The sequence below is a fragment of the Perca flavescens genome, chromosome 4, assembly GCF_004354835.1.
Source record: "Perca flavescens isolate YP-PL-M2 chromosome 4, PFLA_1.0, whole genome shotgun sequence".
NCBI classification, from domain to species: Eukaryota; Metazoa; Chordata; class Actinopteri; order Perciformes; family Percidae; genus Perca; species Perca flavescens.
Window position 1 is genome coordinate 36,408,001 of NC_041334.1, and position 22,822 is coordinate 36,430,822.

The window sequence follows — 22,822 nt, forward strand, 5'->3', positions numbered from 1 at the left end:
TGTTCTGTTTGTCAAGACAATTACAAAAGAACTACTGGCCCAATTTTCATGAAACTTGTTGGAAGGGTGTACCATCGGTCAAGGAAGAACCCATTACATTTTTGGAGCGGATCCAATTCACTGCAGGCGGATACACATTTATGTTTCCCTTTCGTTAACATTGCAAAATTGGGCATTTGGCCTTGGCGGAGGTCTGCGCTCTCTGAGTGCCCTTCTGGTTTCAGTTTAGTTTTTATTGCAAAAATGAGCTGTGGGAGGGCAAGTACACTTACAGTGGCTACAGATGAATTTTGAAAGCAAGCAAACAGCAAAGAATGCATGGCATTTCTATCTTAGGGCAGTACTGGCCTCATTACACGGAAAAGCAATGTATCAGCCATGCTGATCTCCTAGACCTCCCTCACTGTGCATTAGGCAAGACAATAAATGTCAAGCAGCTCTGCAATTCACCCGGTCCCCACAAGTGAGATTCATTACTGGCTATAGGGATAATGGCAGTCCATCTCCTGAGAGGAAGTGAAATGTTCTCTATCCTTGGGACATAATCAATAGTCAGCAGGCTTGATCAAGAGATGTGAGGTGCCTCTACAGTGCCTATCTGAAAGGTAGGACCCCACTCCACAGTATCACATTCCAACCCGGCCTTTTGTCTTTTGAGCTGTAGGCTGACCGAGCAGCAGACTGTCACTGTCTGATCCACTCACAATCTTTATATATTATGAATAAAGACATGGCTGGTGATTATAAAGATGTAAACACATCTTAAGCAATATTTGTGTATGTCTCCTTTTAGAGTCTGGATTACAGGGGGCGTATCACTTGGCAAAATATGAGTCAATTCGGACTGAGCATACAGTAGATGCAGTCAGAGTTGGAACCACTAATGAGAATCAATGGAGTTCAGAGGCAGTCAGAAGCTACCGCACCCACTGTGTTTGTTGCATCTGACATTTCATTCGATTACCATTTCCTCTCTTGAAAATCTATTATCAGGCAATCTAAATGAGAAATCGGAATATTAGATTTAAAAACAAAGGCCTGGGCCACAACTATATTACACACATGTCAGACTAATATACAACAGATACTAAGAGATTCCAAAATGTCATGACTTTGTCAGAGTCTTGCAAGAATAGGACGTGCAATTGTAGGATCACTTACATGCAAATTGTAGGCTGGTTCTGCGGCTGAGGATGGACCCCCATGTGTTGAAGGCTGTGCACTGGTACACCCCGGTGTCTTGGTCCTTGTCCAGGTTGCTAATGATCAGGCTGCCCCCAGACATGTGACGCCGGTAGTCATTCCCCAGATCAATGAGTGTTCCGTTTAGTGACCATCTGGAAAAACGCAAACACAATCAGTAGCTGAGCCCCCTGGAGATGCACGCTCACAGTGTTTATCACAGAGATCGATTTGATCGGCCACATCGTGCTGAGAAGATAAAAGGTGAGTAATAAGAGTAGGAATCTTTACTGTAAACAGATAAATCAAAATGTTGTAAATATCCCTTACAGCAACACATTGTAAACATGTCTTGACATTAAGAACAGCTATAGTTACCAGTTTTCAACAGTTTGACTTCATTCAAGTATTTTGTTTTTTACTAATGTAGGCAAAATTCCAAAACTGAGCATATTTGCTGTGGTGAGTATTGATTTTTTTCCCACTTGCATGGTGAAGTGGGTTTTATTTCATCTCAGTTTTAATTAGTTGCACAAAGGAGGTTATGTGTTTGGTCCAGTTTGTAAGTCTGCCAGCAGAATATGTGAACAGTGTTACACATTCAGCAAAACTCAGGAAAACATCAAGGCACTCCCTTTAGGAAAATCAAAAAGCCTTTATTGTTATGGCTTGGCCATCTTAAACCTTTAAAAAAAAACTCTGACGCGTTTCGGCATACAAACCTTCGTCAGGGAGTCAATGTTACAGATTCCATTGACATTTGGTAAAAATGTAAGTGTTCTTGTGCGAGTAGGAATACACAAAATGATATGTCATAGCATAGTGAGAGCTAGCATTTTTTTTAAGTTTTTGCTGTTTAGGGAATCACAATACCAATTTGACTGAAATATCCCAACAACTATTTCATAGATTAACATACAGTTCTGTACAGACATTCATGTTTGACAGAGTATGAATCCCACTGACTTTGGCGATCCAAGGACTTTTCCTCTCGTGCCCCAATGAGGTTGACTTTTGAATGTTGGATGGATTGCCATAAATGGTGTGACAAATACTAATGGTTTATTGTCTGACTTTTAATTGATCACCACAACAACGGGTACAAGGTTACATTTTGTTCACTATCCAGTCAATTCTAAACATCAACAGGATGGATTAGCACAACAGTTTGTACAGACACTAATGGTTCCTCAGATGTAACAACTTTGGTGATCCCTGACTTTTCCTCTGGCGCCTTGATTGACTTGAAAGTTGGTTCACACGCATTCATGTCCACCTCAGGAAGAATTGTTATAACTTTGGTGATCCCCTGACTTTTCAGGTCAAAATTTTACTTTGTCCAATACTTGCCATGAAAGTAGTAATGACTTACTATGAAATCCCAAACTAATGACACTCCCATCAGCCTCAGCCATATTTTCCGTTACATGAAAGTAAAAGCACTCGCTATGGAGTCAAAATGGGCTCTGTCGGTGTTACGTTATTATATATTACAATATTGGAATATTATTATTGATGCAGTATCATTTAATGTGCATTTCAATGTTTAGCTGGCTTTGCTAGCAAATGTTACTCATCTTATGTACCGTAGTGTTTGGTGGTTTAATTTACTGTATGCATTGTGTTTTATATGCTCATTATAGACTAAGTTTATAAAATCTTCATATGCAAAGTGACAAGTAACAACAGCTGCCAAATGGATGACCTGCTAAACATCTGCATGTTAGCATTGTCATTGTGAGGATATCTGCATTTTGACGTTAGCATTTAGCTCAAAGCACCACTGTGCCAAAATACTGTACAGCCTCACAGAGCTGCCTAGTCTTACTGCTGTTCATTCACGAATTAACACACTTGAATAAGAAAAATAAACGTTTTTGACAAAGGCATCCCATGATTGTATCTCTATGCGCATTTCGACGCAAATTCGGCTCCAGATTAAAAATGCTTTAACATTTTGTGTTATTAAAATTACAAATCTAAAGGACGGTGCAGCCTTGGCAGATTTATGTGCTCTCTGAGTGCTTTCTAATTAGTTCATGTTTGTGCTTCTGTGTTTCTGACTTATTGTGATCTGACACCTTCATTTTGTATTGCCTACACACCATTTCCTTCAAAGAAAGGTCACGAGATACTTTGTCATGCGTGCTCAGTTCAGATAGTGACAGCTATTAATCACAGCTACCAACAGAGGCAAAAAGCAAAATAATGTTCTTGTTGAACAACGATAACACTTTACACGTTATTACATTTCAGTCTGTCTGTGTGACAGCAAAGCATTTGAAAGAGATGCAAACTGAGTGATACCTATACAAGCATGGAGAGTAACAGGACTTTATCTCAGAACATCAACACGGATGAAAAATTACGTTTCCCGTTCCTAATATAATTTGAAAACACAAAGAATTATTATAAGTCTGCCTTTGTGTCAGGACTGTGAAATGACAATTCCTATGATAAAGAGAGAAAAAATCAATATCATTCTTTCCCCCTCCCAGGCAAACTAACAAGCTGTTAGAATGATGCTTCATGCAGTCTTAAAGGCAGTCATGGCCCTCCCCAGTCTCCTGCCTGACAGACTGCAAAAGACGAAGCTGTCTTTCATCTTGTAGCATGCATTATTAATCTAACAGTCTGTTCCAGTCATTTAATCCAACTGTTACAACAATGATATTACTTATGTGCAATACTTAGTCATGACAAAGCTTCTAAGAATATATATGAAAACACAAACTCTGATATGTAATATGAACATTTCGTGTTTTGTGTTAAAGTCCTTGTATATCTTCATTTGAATTCTCCATTGTCTTTTTCCTCGTGTGTTTGTGCCAAAGGGATATTGTATGTGCAGGAGAGTAGGAGGTTAAATGGAAAGGGATGGGAAGCTAGTTAGACTTGCAGCCACCCAGCATGATTGAATTTAATGGGAAAGGAAGGTGGGCAGCCTGGACAGATCACACACCTCAAGAGCAGACAGCTGGTTGAGTGTGATGGTGTCTCTGCAGGATGGACACAATCAGTGAGACACCTACCTACGCTTGCTGCAGAAACACCTGAGACAGGCTCTGTTATTAGAAGACACGGGGAACCTTGTTTGTCTTTTTGATGTAAACCCCAAAAAGATTAATGTGATTTAAAGGTGTAAGGGAAGATCAACAGGAGCAAATGGTTGACATGAATGCAATCTGACCTACTGAAAGGATCATTTTGACATTTTAATGGCAGCTATGCCACTCTTCGTCATTACTAGCCAGTTGTGAAAAAAAAAAAAACACTAGCAATGTCCCACATAGCAACAGTGCTCTCACTGTTGCTATGTGGGACATTGCTAGTGTTTAGTGAAAAAATGTGAGACTTCACACCCAGCTGGGCTGTTATCTCTTTATACTAAAAGGGACATAACAGAAAACAAATGCAACCTCCTCTTAATGGAGTGCTCTTTCAGTTCTGCTGTTCCAACAGACTGTTTTTGAATTTGAATCATAAATCTAACAGTACATCAGGTGGAGAGGAGCTTACAGTAAGTCCAGCAGAGTCCACGAGAACAGTCCTATTCGCTGCGGAGTGCTGCAGGCGCAGGCTGATCTGAGCATGCTCTGAATGAACTCCCCGTAACCTTGAGGTTCACATCAATTTTGCATGAGGTCTCCTCGTCAAATAGACTGGGGGATTGTACTGCAGCACACAGCGCGGTGACCACACAGACCACACACTGTTCGCACGCACACACACACACACACACACACACATGCGCAGAGCTTAGAGCTGATAATGGAAATTCAATTGCTGACCAGGGTACTCTCCACAATTATGTTTGTTATCATTGCTGCTGCTTTATAATATATTGATGTTCATTTGGCTTCCAAGTCAAATGTAACACGATAAATATTCTTTAAACCACCCTGTATTAGTCTGAGTGTTTTTGTGTCTGTATGTGTTTGTGGCTTTGTGTATCTGTGTGTGTCTATCAGCTTAAAAACTCCTATGGAATTACTGAAATATTGACAGTAATATAGCACATCTACATACTACACAGTCATAAACCCTTTACCAACACATATTATACCATTTACAATTGCAAATTATAGGATATATAATCCAATGAATGAATCAATTAATCAATTGTTTTTGTCACATGAAATCGTACAAGGTACAATTCCACTGAAATGTAATCCCATCAGCTCCTTTTTCAAAACAGTCAAATAAATACATAAATAAAACTAAACATCCTCTTACCTAATCTACATTATAGGTCGATTTTCAAAGAATCCCAAAACGACACATAGAACGTTCTATTTACTAACGCATGATGGCGGTTTAATCATGCAAAGGTAATAATGTGAATGTTCTATTTAACGTAACATACGCAGTTTTAAACACGCAGTAAATGTTGTGAAAAGGAACTAGTTCAGTTTAGGCAACAAAACTACTTAGGGTTAGTAAAACATCGGGGATTGGCTTCAAATCAGTCATGTAAAACTACTAAAATGAGGATTTAATGTGACGTCACGGACGTAATTGCTACAAGGACTAAGGTCCGTAAAACTCGGTTCAAAGTGACAGTTGACTTTTGGTTTTTACATGGGACACGAACCCGTCTTTTCAGTGAAAGTCCTGTTTGTTTAACCCATCCACCCAACGTGCTTATACTTCGTCACCTCGTTTGCTCTCGCAATAATTACTACAGCCACGAGAGGTCACCGCCTAACAAGAATCGTAATTATGGGTCGTTATGAGCTGCTTGCATTATCGACCTATATGGCCGTTTTCTGGATGAGGACGGGCTGAAATAAAAACATATTCATCAAGCTTCAGCAGAGTAACAAATTCTATATAAGTCTATATACAGTATCTGCCTATATTTAAGACCACAGGCTGGCATTCTTTCAGTTTATCCCATTGGTTTTGAAATGATCTCATAAGCCCAGGGGTCACGGTAACGGTAACCCTCCAAAAGATAAAAATCTATTTGATTTGAAACACTTTCTAGATTCAGTCCTGTTATCTAACTCTGTGCTGCAACTGAATTCACAACATCTTCTAATCACACCCTCCCAGTTCTATTTATGTCACTGTTACCCTGAACCGACCCGTAAACAAAGGTAGAGTCATACATCTGCCTGAAGTCACATTACATGATAGCAGACACCAGCCAGAGTACTTTTTTATTCCCCCTTTCCAATCACTGCTGTGCCCTTGATCCTGTATTACAGCGGATTCATGGTAAACACAGTGACAGGTGTATTCATAAAGCACAGCTCTGAGCCCTGGAGTGTGCTCTGGCACCACACCGGACTATTTGTCAACTGAAGAACTGTCAGGGTTCCTGTTCATATATTCACGATGTCATCGAGTGGGCAAAGTGGAGGGGAGCAGTGAAGTGTTGGAAACGAAATCAGACGAAAATGAAGCTAACTAGCAAGGGTTATGAGCGTAGACACAAAAGACAACCTGGTATTTTCATTTTTTATCATATCTGCTCTCTCTCTATCTCTAACATGTAAACCAGATTTTCAAACTTGCCCCTATTTAACCCTTTTATTCTACCTCCATATCACTGTTAAATATCCGTATATATTTTCAGTACTACAGGAGCAATTACGTGAGTATGTTTCGAGGTTACATTTTAGGTGTTTTCACTCTACCTTGTCCTGCCTTTTTCAGTTAGTGGTTCCCTGCATTTTCCATAATGCATCACATTCTGCCCTGCTTCTCGGGTCTGCATATTTCCCTTGTGTGATCGCTGAGCATCAGCACTTGACGGTCTCTGCCACAGTTACTGGTAATGATCTAAAGGATAAGGCTTTTTACTGTCAATCAATCAAATTAAAAGACCAAAACCAATTGGTGTCACTAACGTGCAGCCAAATCCTGATATATCTATGCTTGAGCTATATTGTTAAAACCATATATATAAAAAACATTGTAATTTCCCCTTGTGGAATGAATAAAGTATAAATTATTATTATTATTAGTAGTAGTAGTAGTATTATTAAAACACATCAATCAGTCACACTATTACACTGGGTGACATCTTCCTTCATTACTTTGAACATGAGCACTACAGTTTATTTTGACTCAATACCACATACACCGTTCTGCTGCTGTAAATACTCACTAGACTCTAGTCAGTATTTACGGCAGCAGAATTTTAAGAATAAATTAAAATATATATGTGTGAGCCACTTTTATATATTTACATCTTCAGCAGGAACCAATAAGCTTGGAGGTTCTGTTAAGCTAATATCGTTGGTTCTTTTCATGGGATTTGCTGACAGTGAGAAAAATATAGAATAACACCAGCCTTATCCTTTAAGCCGTCTTTTTCCCTTTTCAATATTAATACAATATACTACTATGAAGATACACTATACCTTGTACCATACTTTACTACTGTAAAGATCTTAATTTGGGATTTTTGACATGTATATACCCATGCTATTGAGGAAAATCTTTATTCTGTTTAAAATAAAAAAATATATATATCTTGCTTTTGACAATTGTTTTTTTTTCATATATATATATATATATATATATATATATATATATATATATATATATATATATATATATATATATATATATATACATACATACATACACTATATGCCTGGCATTACTTAATACTGTACTATTCTATAGTTCATTGAAGTTTTGCTGGAAATCCAATACATTGGGTATATTTGGCCACTGTCCGCTGGATTTAGGTAATAGCTGACTAATAATTTCAATATTTGATCTACATTCTGTCACTGTAGGATATGCAGGAAAGCTGAAATACCCTACTGCAAGAACTGATATCCTCAATGCTACAGTGGCTCCCTGGCAAGGGTTAACATCATCTTCTCTGGCAAATTCAATATTGTGTGACCTAATTTTTTTCTGTGGGTATTAAACCAAATGGATGTATTTTTCTTAATAGCTGCAGTAACTGAGGAAATTAAGTGTGGAGCTATGAATGTAATACCCTCTCGCTTGGCATATCTAATTATACAAATACTGTTCATTTACAGGGTCTAGGCCCATAGTTTGCAGACTCGAGTGAAAGTCATAGCGTGACCACCTCCAAAAGTAGTCTGCTCAGGACATTTTGATGTTCTAATTTCAGTGTTGGAGAAATAAATTGGCAAGAATTTGTGCTTTCTATTTTATTATCAGGACAAAAAAGTCCTCTCCTTGCCCGAAGGGAAACAAGTCAAGTACAATCAGTGTCAGAAAAACTGATGCAACCCAAATAAAGCTGAAAAGAATGACAATGTAAGATTAAGGGTAGAAATCTAGTGTCTTTAAAAGCATTACCAGAAATGTCAATCAACATTGGTAAGAGCTTGCTCACTCAAACGTCAATTCTTGCTTTTAAACCTGGTTTTGGATATTTTTTATTTTATTTAACTGAGGGCACTGACTCTAAACAATGGATCTAATGACCTTGAAGAATATCACCAGATTGAGCGTGTTTGTCTTGTACTCATCAGCTGAGTTCCGCAATGGTCAGAAGTTAGTGAACTTCAGCTACTACAGCTCTGAGGATACACTAAAAATGGACAAAAACACAAGGCACAATAGCTTTATATAAAGTCAGAGCAATAAAAAAGGGTAATAAAAATGATTTCATCAACAGATCATCTTAAGAGTGGATGGTGTATATGTTGTAGTGTGTTTTAAATAATATTATACAAAACAAATATTAAGGTTGTTATAAACAGCCACATTACATGCAATTTCATATCAAAGAACCTAAAGCTGCATCAGATTGTTTTCTGTTTGTTTTTGGCCTCCACCACAAGCTAAAAGTCACACATTTAACACATTATTAGCTTGTAATGTAATATATTGGCAAACTATTGCTTATTTACCCATGGCATGAACATATATATCATTTGGAAATGTGTTAATGTTACCTGACCAATGTAAGTCAGATTTTAAACCTCCTTTTGGCTTTGTTTTGGTCTCCACCTACTCCTGACAAATACATCTGGCACTTTAGTTGCCAAATGCTCTACTAGTAAATTCAAGTCAAGTCTCAAGGGACTGCAGAATCTGTACAGCATACGACACCCTCTATCCTTAGACCCTCGATTTAGATAAGAAAAAACTCCCCCCAAAAAACTTTTAACGGGGAATAAAATGGGGAAAAAATAGTAGAAGTAGTGATGAAAGAGGGATCCCTATGTTCACTCACTAGTCGCTAATAAGTTGTTTATTTGCTGTTTGGTTCTGGGCAAGTAGCCTAAAGTCCGTTTATCTGAGCTTATTTGCTAAAAACAGCTGCCTTCTGCTACACAAAAGAACCAGAAAGAGAAAAACCTCTTCCACAACACAAGTGAACGTCAGAATGCTTTCAGTTGCGGGTGAAATAATGCAAGTGATGGTTTCGACTTCTATTTCGACTGACTATCCTGAGATAGCTCAGATTGCACAATAGGTACAATGATATCCCCTGCTGCTGTGCCTGGACCATGTTTTCAGCAGAGACACATTATAGGAAATGTAAGCATTTAACAGAATGTCACTCACAAGGTTATTGCCTCTCTGCCCTGCTTGCTGTGCATCTACATGGTGCTGACCCAGCTCCGAAACACAATCTACCAACAAAAAAAAAAATACACCGCCAGCTGCCATTTTCAGGCAGGCTCCCTGCACCGCCAGGGAATAGCAAGGGAGATATCGAAGGATCTGTGGTGCAAATGAGTCGCTGGAATCTCCTTGTCTCTCCTAATGATTTCTTAAGCCATGCACCATATTATAAATCATCAGCTTTAGCCGTACTGTGGCTTAAATCTTATCATTAATAAAGTCAACCCCACTAATATCTGAGGTGTTGGCGTATTCATCAACCATAGTGGCGGCTCCCTGACTCTAACTCTACATCATAGCCTAGGCTGAGACAGATACGCTTTTTTCAATTAGAAATGGATGCTCAATTAAGCAGTTGCTCTTTGAAGCCTCTCTTCTTCTTCTTTTTTTTTGATGGTGCGTAATCTCTCTCCAGCATTTATGCGCCTGAAAACGTTCTTTAACAGATCAATAGCAATCAGCGCTATCTGTACCCTCTTTGATTTCCGTGGATGCAATAAGGATTCACAAGCAATTAAGCAGCAATGGATTTTCACCAAGTGATGTGGATGTGGAGCCAAAGCAGGTAGACGGTTGAGCCGAGGCTTGTGGTGTATGTAGCTTTGATGTGGTAATTTACCTGTACTGCGGAGGAGGGCTCCCTTCTGCCTCGCACGTGATGGTAGCCTGCTGGTCTGGGGAGTTGATTGGTAAAATGAGGTCACTTGGCTCCGTCCTCCATCTTGGCCCTTGAAATATGACATCCTCTGTACAGGCTGGGGAAAGGGGATAAAGTCTATAGTAGTACAAGCCAGAAAAAGTGTCTCTTTGACCTCAAGAAAAAAACACTGGAAAAATACAGCAAAAGTAAAGAGACTGTGTGGACAAATAGTTAATCTTGCTGAAATACAGCATCTTTCTGACCCTCAATGTATATTACTTTTTTCAATATACTGTCTTTCCAAAGAAAAAAGCAAAGAAATGCATTAGGACATTCAGCAAGATGTCTACACCATTTGCTTGTATTGCATCAAGAAGAGCAAGTCCCACTTATCCTTGTTAGGTATTAACTGCTAACGCTGACTTATTAGGTATCTGTTTTTGTTTCAGATAAACCTGACACTGGAATAGTGAAGAGAAACCACTGAGCATGGCACTCATGTGTATTTACTCAAATTTGCAGGCGAGGCATGTAGTGCCATTCCTTACTGTGTTGATATATCATCATGATAAATCATCATATTGTTGCTACAGTACTCTCCAATATAATTAATCTCTCTGCTTAAAAACTCCCATGTTAAAATGCAAGTACATAAAAAATACTGCAAATTTGTCATGTATAATGTATTAATTACTGCGTAAATATTTAGCTGGCTAAGTGGTTTGAGAGAGTTAAATGCAGGTTCAGAGCTCACATATACTGAGTAACACAACTAAACTGAGATTTTCAGTGTCAATTACTTGCTTTAAACAATATGATAATGATGGATAATACTGTAATAGTTGAGGACTGAAGTTGAGCGCTATAGTCTACAATAGATGACTACTGATGTAGAAAGACAGTTTTCATATATTAATGATTCCCTGTAAGTGACAGGGTTCATGAATAAAGCAGAATGAGTTATTTTCATAACATCTATGTCATATACTTCACATGCACCGGTTAATTGAGGCCATAAGGATGCACTCATCTGCCAGCAGCTTAAAAGGAAAGGCTGTGGAACACAATCTGGTACTAAATGAAAGCAGAGTCAACAGACGGCCAGAGTAGACCTAATTAATATCCTATTGCTAACATATTGCAGCGTGTGGCTAGCATTTCTACACGTGGTTTTAACCTGTAATAATGTGTCAAGGAATGAACACATAATCCACTTGAGAAACAAGACATGACAACGACTCAGTGATGGTTGTTCAGAAATATGGAGAAGTTGGAATTAGCTTTGAACCAAAGTAGAGCACAAAGAAAGTTACATTTGGGATACATCTGAAACTGTCAAATTCTTTCAAAAACCTTTGTTGTAGAACAATCGATTCATAAATGATCAAACAACTAGCACAACATCAAATTCATTCACCTCACAGTTTGGTTTAACAAGCTCTCCCTTAAGTGAATTTGAATAACATCTAAGGTGTCACTGTATTTTGTGAGGATCCCAAATGTAAAGCCAGGCAAGTTATCCCTTCAGATGTCACAATGATTATATTCATCTATAGTGATTTTGAAGGGTTTCCATCACAACACTGAATAAGAACTAGCACCTATAGGCAGCAACCAAGGCCTTGTTAAAAACACTCGGCCACTAGGAAGGTGAGACTGCTTGGATCTGGGTCCCTAGAGTACTGGGCATGAATTACCAATGAGCCAATTTGAATAACATTCATTGGGATTTACAATGTCATTTGAACAAGGGTTGACATTCTGGTAGAGTGTCTATGCTTCTCCTGCTCAAATCCCAGGTGGCCACACAAGGGCAGAATAAGTTATGGCTACAAGTAGATTGTGCTAAAATGTGGGGCTGGATTCATTGCATGGACCCTGATAATGATCTGGACAGGCCATAAACAGGAATGGGATCGGACTCCCAGTCGTGCCTGACAGTGTAATGTAAATGTGCAGCAGGACACCGCTCTAGGGAGCGGTGAAGGACATCATGCTAGAACGCTGTATGTAATGACTGCAACTTAATCAGTGTAACCTTTTTGGTGGAGAAGAAGTTTTTTTTTCTGAGGTTATTTATTTACTGTTCCAATTCTGTCTCTTTCTCACTAATGGATGAAACTCCATTTTTCATACAAACGCTGCTTTCTAAGAGTTAAATGGTATTAATAACCTCTAACCTTACAGACGTGCAATTAGTGTGTGAGATTGTAGAGTAACACAAAAAAAGCACAGCAGTAACATTATCCTGTAATGAATATGCATTAATAAACACAAATTTATGAGAGAATTTGTCGTGGCATAAACAAGTGCAGTGAGACTTTAAAATATCTTACCTGCAAGGCATCCAGTGATTGATAGCAGAACAATTTGTTTCCATGGTAACATCATCTTTAGTTGCTGAGGGCTATTAAGACTCTCATCCAATTGCGTGTGAATGGAATGCTCTCCCTTGAATGCAATAATTTTAATCTGAAGGGAGAAGTAATTATGGATGTGATTAAAATATGACATTTTGATCCAAATACGACAAGCATTCATCAGCAAAAAACATGATTATAGCCCTGCTAAGCTACATAATTGGTTCTTATTATTTGGGAGATTATGTAAGTGAAGAGAAAGTGAATCTTGAGGAAGTAAAACAAGGGATTGTGGAGGGGGGGGAGAGAAACCTGAGAATATAAACAGGCGGTGCAATTTTTAGATTTTCCGAATTTTCCAATTTGACTATCAATAGGAGCTGGCAGACTGTATACCAGCAATCCACAAAATGCCACTTCATACTTTAACAAAGGGTTTGGTAGCCGACTGAATGTAAGCAAGCTGACTGTTTTCATTTTTTATACACACACATCATTCCCTTAGATCAACAGAAAATACAGGAAGGCTACATACTAAAACATCACAAATGGTACAGTTCATTGTCAGCTATTAGCTTTGACTGTCGTAAAAAGATCTAACTGTAACTGTCAACCTATGCCTTTTTTTCTACCAAGGTATTTATCCCTTTAAAGGGGCGCAACGATTTAACATATCAAGCTTAGTTAATTTCTAAGCCTGTGAAAACAGTTGCATGTCTTCTGTCTGGGACAATGACTCTGACTCATAAGCAGTGTTTGCATCAGGAGAATCCAGTGTTGGGCAGTACTGCTTACCTGATTAATGCATTACAACCGTGTGATTACTTTTATAATTTAAAAAGTATTGTAAGGTGCTACATTTTAAAATTTACTAATTCATTGCTTACTAATCTCAGTAAAGCTGTTACTTTAACAGTGTGGGGGTGGGCTGTTTAACCAGGAAAATTTTGAATTCGACACCACAGATGGAAAAATCGTGGATAAAGCTTTTGATTCTGTAAAGTGCAATCTCCTTACATTGACTTTGTCACCCAGGTAAAGCAGCAGAGGCACGGCAAATAAATGGAACATCAATTCTAAAACAGGTGCTATTAAGCTACTTTGATTGTCGTCAAATAAGTTAAAACAAATAATGTGTCAACTCTAATTAATTTGTCATTGCTTTTGTCCCAATAGGACTAAACGGCTTCATTTATCTGTGCATTATGGTGGCTTTGGAGTTGTTAAAGTTCTCATATTACGCTCATTTTGAGGTTCATAATTGTATTTAGAGGTTGTACTAGAAGAGATTTATGTGGTTTAATAAAAAAATAATAAAACACTATATTTTTGGCTGCAGCTCCTCTTTTCAGCTCTCTGTTTTAGCTTTTCACACTTCTGTTCCATCTCTGTTGGGAGTAGCACATGCACAGTACCTAGGTAAGGACTACTAGCCAGTCAGAAGCAGAGTATGAGGGCATGTCCTGACAGTACCTAGGTAAGGACTACTAGCCAGTCAGAAGCAGAGTATGAGGGCGTGTCCTGACAGTACCTAGGTAAGGACTACTAGCCAGTCAGAAGCAGAGTATGAGGGTGTGCCCTGACAGTTGCTAGGTAAGGACTACTAGCCAGTCAGAAGCAGAGTATGAGGGCGTGTCCTGACAGTACCTAGGTAAGGACTACTAGCCAGTCAGAAGCAGAGTATGAGGGCGTGTCCTAACAGTACCTAGGTAAGGACTACTAGCCAGTCAGAAGCAGAGTATGAGGGCGTGTCCTGACAGTACCTAGGTAAGGACTACTAGCCAGTCAGAAGCAGAGTATGAGGGTGTGCCCTGACAGTTGCTAGGTAAGGACTACTAGCCAGTCAGAAGCAGAGTATGAGGGTGTGTCCTGACAGTACCTAGGTAAGGACTACTAGCCAGTCAGAAGCAGAGTATGAGGGCGTGTCCTAACAGTACCTAGGTAAGGACTACTAGCCAGTCAGAAGCAGAGTATGAGGGCGTGCCACACTAGCAGCTAGGTGAGCATTATAACGTGTGTTACAAAGTGACGCACATTCATCACGGAAGTGAAGGCTGGACTACAATAGAGCTGTTTGGAGCAGTTGGTGAACAGTGTTTTCTGTTGGAGATGGTAAGTCCCTTTGGGGGGGACTTTGGGCTTTTTCACTTTGCAAACCTACAACGTGCACAAAAACATATGTAACACAATAAAGGAAAGGGGAAAAGCCAAAGGCATAATATGAGCACTTTAAAGGAGCTGTGCTGAGTGAATAAAAGTAATGTAACAAGTAAAGTAACTAAATACTTTTGCTGTTGAGTAGTAAGTTATTAATTAGGACAGTAACTTCCCCAACACTGCTTAAAACAAAAAGCCTGTGTTACATGCTGCTCGTGTGCAGTAGAAAATATGCTTATGGTTTCATTATGGGAAATGTAGGATCCAGTGGTTTTAGAGCTTGACCCAACGAGCATGATAAAAGTGAGGATATCTCGGCCTCTGACACACAGATTTTGACCATTCCTTTTAAATCTGAATCTCCTGGGTTCCCAAACATTGTGGAAACATAATACGTAACAGCTGGAGCACCCCTTTAATATCCCTGGTTGTATTAGGCCATTGCTGGCAATGCTGCAAATAAATTAGTAAATAAATTATATATATATATATACAATTATAGTGTGATAGAAGATTCACTCAAAGGCTGATCATCCATAAACTGCTGCATCAGATATCCCATCTAACCAGCGATCAATGACCTCAAACTTTTCTTATGAGGAGGTGGGGCGAAGAGCCCTAAGACTGTAATTGCAGTATCAGTGGGACAGGAGGGGCTTTGCTCAAGCCCTGACCTACATCACAGTAAGTGGAAACTGATACGCCTCTCAGGATTAAGAATTCAAGCCAACCCCTCATCCATACAACACAACCCTGTTATGTGGATTAACCCAGGGATATCTTTGGAATTCTTCAAACATACTAACCACTCACTTGTTTCACCAACTTGTAACTGTAGGATTGTGGCTGGAGTTTGACATGAAAACCATGGCTACATGATCCTGTGGAAGAGTATGAAACATGCAAATAACGTGGTGCTGAGCAGACACAATAGGAAGGGGGGAGGGGATCATCCCATTTGCCTGATCACAATTTACTGGCTAATGTTGGCTTAACTTGACTGTCCTGGTGCCAGTAATTCCAGTGCCAGTCCTCATCTGGAGTAATTTCAGGCACAGTGAGAGATTCAGAGTGGATTTCCTGATGTCTTTCAAAATGTAGGAGGCGTTTTGCCACTCTAAAAACCCATCGCATTGGATTACACGGTTTGAGATTCTACTGTAGAGAAAAAAAAATTGTGTGCTGCATTTTTCAGTTTGAGTCCAGTATTAACCGCCATCCGCTTTCTGGAGGATTCAAACTCGTCATCCCAACCCATCAGTCCTAAGAGCCTCAAGATCCTGAGAGGAAAATCTCTTCGAAAAGTCGTTCTTTGCAAGTTGTGTGTTACACAGTCCATGGCACAGTGTCTCTGCTGATATGATGGATGTTTGCCCCTGAGCACAGCTTCATTCTGCAGTCTGTAAAACCTGCAGTGACATTTTTATTTTTGAAGGTTTTTCTTAGTTGATTTGTGTCTGAATTATGGGTTTATTAAAAGGCCCAATACATGCCAGTTTTTTGAGCCATTGTGTATGAAGGGTGTGTCACCCTGCCTTGAAAAATTTCATTTCCAGCAGGCGGCTTTTCAGTGGCTCTCTATGGAGAGCTTAAGTTTCTCATGATGCTCCAAAAGCCATTTCAGAGCAGCTAAAAATTGAAGAAAGAATTGTATCACTTCTGACCTTCAAAGAGCTGCACCAGTGTTAAACATTAAGCAGCCGCATATGCTGGAGCTTTAGAAAATCCAAAGGAAAAAGAAAAATTAACTGAACGGAAAACAAGTCTTTCAGTCCTTTTGCGGAGATGAAGGTGAGATGGCATTTTCTATCTTTGTCTTTCTCAACTGAAATGATGAGCAAAAGATTGCTCCTCCAAATGTAATGAGACATCACACTTTCACCTCCACAGAAGTTAAACCTAATAGAAGTCATTGGCTGAATGCATTCCACAGTAAATTAGATGACTTCTTGGTTAGCGGGGCTGTTGTTTGGCACATAATTGATATGAAAGGTGGTTAAAGGCATCCACCCCCATCCCTGAAGACTGCATAATTGCACAAGAATCCAATAACGGAGGGAGGAAAGGAGAGTTTCTATCATAGGGGTTTGCACGCTCAAGGCCTGTAGTCACATCACAAGGGGTACACAGAGCTGGGAGATGGAGATATACAGTACAAGCAAAAAAAAAAACTCACTGTGTCCAAATTGAACACCAGTGGCACAATGGGTATGCATTCACTACAGTATATGATGCACTCATTGCACTAAGTTCTTGTCTTTATGACTATCTGCTGCCATCTGCATTAAATCACTCAGCAAGAGAACCTGGGAGACAAGGATCCGCCACCAGGGACGGACTCAATCTGAATGCACAGCTGCTCTGTGTTTTTAGCCAATGAATTCACAATCAACTGCCTCCTAATTTACTCTGACTAACTGACGACCTGCACAACTCTATTTCACATGGACCAAGGAGGATACAAAATAAAATAAGTGAAGTGATTAACAAATAAAGGCAGAGCTTAATGTCTGTATTTCACGGCTTGTAAAATGAGAAGAAGAAGCAAAGTAGGAGTAATTGTTCGGTATTGATTGCGTCATAACTCTGCATTATCGTAGAGGAGTGAGTAATGCTTCCCATGGCAAATTATGTATTAAGGTTTCAAATAGAAAGGCATCTCATGTAATCGCCCCCCCACAACCCGATCTCAACAGCTGTTACATTAACATTCGTGAAAGTATTGCTTGAATGCATATTATCTCCTGAGATGATTCCTTACATTTCATTACAAGCAGCCTTGCAGGCTAAAAAAAAAAAAAAAAAAGAGTAGCCACTTCACACATTTAACTGACGCATGCATGAATAAGACTGTTCTGTGTAAGAACTGTGACTATGTCACTTATGAATGCTGGGGAAAAGCATGTACATGTAGCGATAAACAGATGAGGGAGGTCCATGTCATGTGAATAAATATGTCTGCTTGTGAAATGTTACTCAAAAGTAGAGCAGGGACATCATAGCACGTCATGATCAACATGAGAGTTTTCACACGAAATACATAACACTGTAATTTGACACTCACGTATAACATATTAAATATCTGTTTACCCGTTAGAAACATCTGGGCAGGACACTCTGCAGATGTTATACAGCTGTGTATTTTCATGCGAAAAATCACTGAATCCCTGGAAGACGGCAGGACGCCCCCAGTGACTCTCTCCTACGTTAAACACGGCTGCATCCCTCAGCTGCTGCCTAACACAGGGGCAGGAGAGTAAGTGCACTTAAAAGAGAGGGGAGCAGCGATCCATTTCTCAACCCCATCATCAGCCGGGCACATCCCGAGATCCTCATCCTAGATACAGCCACACATGACTGGAGGTCAAGGATGAGGAGCAGGAGACACTCAGGCAGCCTCTTTACACTTTTACAATTTTTTTTGTTGCTATTCAATCAATTCCTCAGCCTTTCCCCAGAAAAGAAACTGGCTGTACAATATCACTGCCACTCTGGTTCAATCAAAAGAGGGTTTCTGCAAAAATGCTGCTACAAACTCATGCATAGAATAATTCACTTGCATGGCTTCAAAGACATATTTCACCTCTCGTTTGGCCACTGCTCAAAATATGTGCAAAGGATCTATAAATAAACATGAGTAGAGGGGAGAACGATTACAATCCCTACTGAATAGTAGCAGACTTTGAAGATGGAGAAGGCTGAGCATTTTTCTCTCACTGTTAAGATACGATAAGATAAGATCAACTTTATTGTCCTTTTTGCAGTTTGGGTGAAAAATAAAAAAAAGAACACTTGAGTGCAGACCACTGGTGGCCAAATATTTGCTTTCCCACAAAAATTATATTGAAGCTGAGCTGGTGCAATAATGAATTTAATAGGCCTTACATTCTAAACTGCAACTATCATAATCCTGTGAGATTTCTTTTTTTAGAAAGATTCTATACAAATATTAGAATGTTATGATGTTAAATGACATAAAATCACAATAAAAAAAAAAAAATCCACGAGTTTAAACTCTTTTTCTCTGCAGAGACTAAAATAATTGCCTTAAACAAGTTGGGGAGAGAGCTTTCCACCAGGGGGGCAGTCCTGATGCTGTTTCTCTGTGTGACTGAGCAGAGCAGCACCATATGGACTCGGTCCTAGTTGAGGGAAATGAGCCTTTACAGTAGAAATCCCAGTAGGACCATGCAAACCGTTTGAGACTCGTCTAGAAACGCAATCATCGGCATCATGCATGCGTGACCACGATTATGCACACTCCGTCTCACTGCCCTTATCTCCGATATCAGATGAAGACATCTCGGCACAGGGATATGGCTTTTTTGAGGTTATTTTATTTTGCTCTGATTCAGATTAACTTGGAAATGCTACTGTTTTTTTTCTTCTTCTGCAAAGCAAAAGGTAGCAAACTTAGCAGCACACCGTTCTTTACACATTTAAATGCAAAGGCAGGAATAAAAAAAAAACGTGCAAACATGCCACTGATTATTTCTGGCCGGATATAGGCTACTTACTTGATCTAGGATGCATTCTTTTCCTCTTCATTAAACTGCTTTGATTGTAATTCCAGCGTCCCTTAGATGTGTTATCTGTGGCTCTGATGAGCGGCTTACATTTCTCACAGAAACTCTTGTCTCTCTCAGAAGCCAAAGAAGAGATCGCTGCTCTCTGCTCCAGCAGTGTTTGCGCTCTGCTCTTAATTTCTGCTCCGTCTATTAAGTGCGTCTCTCGGTGCTCGAGGACGGGACCGAACAGTCGCCCCTACCTCGGTAAATTCCACAATCAGTGAGTTTTTGTCTGGCTGAGGATGATACTGCGCCGGGATGCTCCTCGACCTCCTCGTATTGCACTCCACAAGACGTTTCCAAGAAGCAGAGAGAGAGAGGACAGCGGTGCCTCTGAGCACATTGTGCGCATCCCCTCTTTGTACGCAGAAAGAAGCGCCCACTGGTGACGCGTGAAAACACCCATCGCAGCACAGTAATGCGCCACCAGCCTATGGGCACCTGCCGTTCCTTTGCTTAAGTGAGTGCACATTTGATCTCGGGATATATGTTGTTTTAAAGAGCAGAGATCAAGAGGGAATTCGCAGGAATATTTTTTTTTTGGAATCATATGGTTAACAAAAAAAAAAAAATGAGTAGACACGATTTATAATATCCTAACTACTGTAAACTGCCTAATGCGTCCTCTCACTGTAATAAACGTTCTGTAGTATTTTGATGGTGAATTGATGCAGAGATTTTGCATTATGTCATGTAATGAATTGTCTTCTGCGGATCAATGGAAGAAGGGGGAAGGATAAAAAAAAAAGTGATGTGCATTAGTGAAACTGACCCACAAGAGGTTTTTATAAATCAAATAAAAACATCAAGAGTCATCTTTATTATATTTGAAAAAAGCACACATGCTGTATTCTTCAGCCAGAGCCTTGGGTGAAAGTCTCCTGCAATGGCATTCAGTCCCATGCTTTGTACAGTATAAAGACATGGGCTAATACTATGGGATTCTTACTAGACACATCTGCGCTAGAATTTAGTTAATGACCGTAAAACTATTATTAGGTGTTCTTTGTTTAAAGTTGAACTTATCAATATATTCATATTAACAGTGGATCAAATAGGTAAAAGACGTTTGTTTGTAGTGAGGAACCTATTGAGAATCGTATTCTCTAATGAGAGTTTTATCATCTTTCAGCTCATTGCTTTGGTTTTTACTCTTTGGTTCACTCAGCAAGGAGTTGTAAGGAAACAAAAGTTATCAGCATAAACTATTATTATGGCATAAATGGTTTGACTTACTATTTATTGGATCTAAAACCAAATGTTTTAAATGTGTCCCCACTCCTGCTGTAGGGTGGACAAAAACACTTTTTACATCCAAATGTCATTGGGCCGGTGCTAAAGCTGAGGACTTCAGGTGAACGTTGAATCGATCATGGCAAAAACAAGTCAAATCAAGGTGTAAATATAGAAAAGAAAGACAGGTGTGAGAAGGAAAACAGAGGGAAAGCAGCTGTTGACAAAATAAAAAAAACACAACTGGCTTGCTTGGTTTCAGAATAGTTTAATATTGGTATGTAACGTAGCTACCAACCATTTTTGTATTGAATTGTGCCTTTAAGCTCCAATGGTTTATTTTGCTAAGATAAAATACGAGATAAGATAAACTGTATGAATCCTGAGTGAAATTGCTGTTGCAATACAATAGGCTAGAACTTTATTCTGCAAATAAAACGTGATTCGAGTCCGGTCTTATTTCTTTGTCTTTTATTGTGAAATGCAGTAATACAGTAACCATTTCTCAGTGTAGGTGGCAGAGTAGGATGGCTTTCCACCATCGTCTTATCCCCAGGGTATAAGACCTGAAAACCTGTAACTAAGGATGCACCGATTGGGAAATTCTGGGCCGATACCGATACCGATGTTTAACATAACAACTTCATGCAGGGAGGGCCCTGCTCTGTTGGATCTTTGCCTCTTGCGCTCTGTGTGATGTGCGCGCTCTCCATCGCGCGTCCCATCCTCTGCACCGGCAGCAGGCAACAGGTGTGCCTCAAGTATTTCTTGAGCGCGTTGTTTAACATCCTCATCAAAGTAACGATCCTTGTATCTGGGATCCAAATAGGTGGCAATGCAGAACATGGGATCGTACTGGATTTGATCGAAGCGTCTATTTACAGCCTCTAATAATGAGGTCTTTGTTGTTTTAACGCCGTGGTCTGTGTCAGCCTGCTTACTCAGAAGACTTCTCAGGGCTGTCACAGAGGGGACGACATCTGCAGCTGATGCTTCTGATGAGCTAACTTCTCTCGTCAATTGTTCAAATGGGGAGAGGAGTGTTATAAAGTTTTCAATTAATTGCCACTGGTGCGCACTGAGAGTGGCCAGGAGGTCGTAGTCTGTGGCATATGTAGCAAGTGCGTCATATAAAGTGTACTATTCCAGCGAGTGGAAACATCTTGCTGTAGCCTTTTTGGTTTCATTCCCAACTGGATCTGCACAGCCTGGAGACGTGAATAGGCGAGGGGTGAGTGTTTAAAGTGGCCGACGATTTTTCGGCAAATAGCCACAACATCCGTGAGGCTGCGCTGGCTAAAAACACCGTCATGAATTGCCAGTTGCAGTGTGTGCGCCATGCAGCCAAAACTAGCCAGACCACTGTCCATCATAGCTTTCGTCATATTCCTAGCATTATCTCTCAGGACAGCATGCACTTTGGTTTTGTCGATTTTCCACGTCTGGAACATGTTCTCAAATGCCACCGAGATGGCAGATGCTGAGTGGGTACCTGCGAACTCCTTGGAGTGCAACACTGCCTTCACCAGGTTGAAGTCCTTATCAATCCACTGTGCCGTGAGGCTAAGCATGCTCACAGGGCTTACATCTGAACTCCATATATCTGTGGAGAAACTGATTGCAGCGATGTCGCAAGCCAGTAGCTCATGAATGTGCGTGGCCACAATGTTGTGGATTTCGGGGAGACAGACCTCGGCAAAGTGACGCGGGCTTGGCAGCGTGTAGCGTGGCTCCATAAACTTCATCAGACTCCGAAAACCCACGTCCTCCACTACAGAGAAAGGCTGGTCATCTAAAGCGATGAACAAATGGCCAAAAGTATTGCTACATATGTAGAAAGTGTATCTAGAAATGCACGTAATAGTGAAAGTAATCGTCAATAATCTCTATGAACAGTAAGACCAGAAGAATTATCCCGTACAGTAGGTCCTTATTTAACCCAACATGTTGTGTATATCCTTGATTTTGACCATGAGGAAGTGAATCAGACTTTTCACCCTCAATACAGATACTGAAATACATCTGATACCGATAACCCATATCATCATTCATCATTATACTGAATAATTGATTGAGCCCATTCTTTTTGGGGTCAATTGTGTTGG

At 39.9% G+C, this 22,822-nt stretch overlaps 1 protein-coding gene across 1 annotated transcript in view; it reads right to left on the minus strand.

Annotated features, from left to right (window-relative positions):
- cntn3b (contactin 3b) overlaps positions 1–19,816 on the minus strand; it is a 52,149-nt gene extending 32,333 nt beyond the window's left edge. The window contains exons 1-4 of the mRNA XM_028576903.1: positions 19,434–19,816; positions 12,736–12,871; positions 10,379–10,514; positions 1,162–1,337 (exon numbers count right to left, since the gene is read on the minus strand). Of these exons, the coding sequence (XP_028432704.1) occupies positions 1,162–1,337; positions 10,379–10,514; positions 12,736–12,790 (367 nt within the window). The 5' untranslated portion in view covers positions 12,791–12,871; positions 19,434–19,816. The remainder of the gene's footprint in view (positions 1–1,161; positions 1,338–10,378; positions 10,515–12,735; positions 12,872–19,433) is intronic.
- Between the last annotated feature and the right edge of the window lie 3,006 nt (positions 19,817–22,822).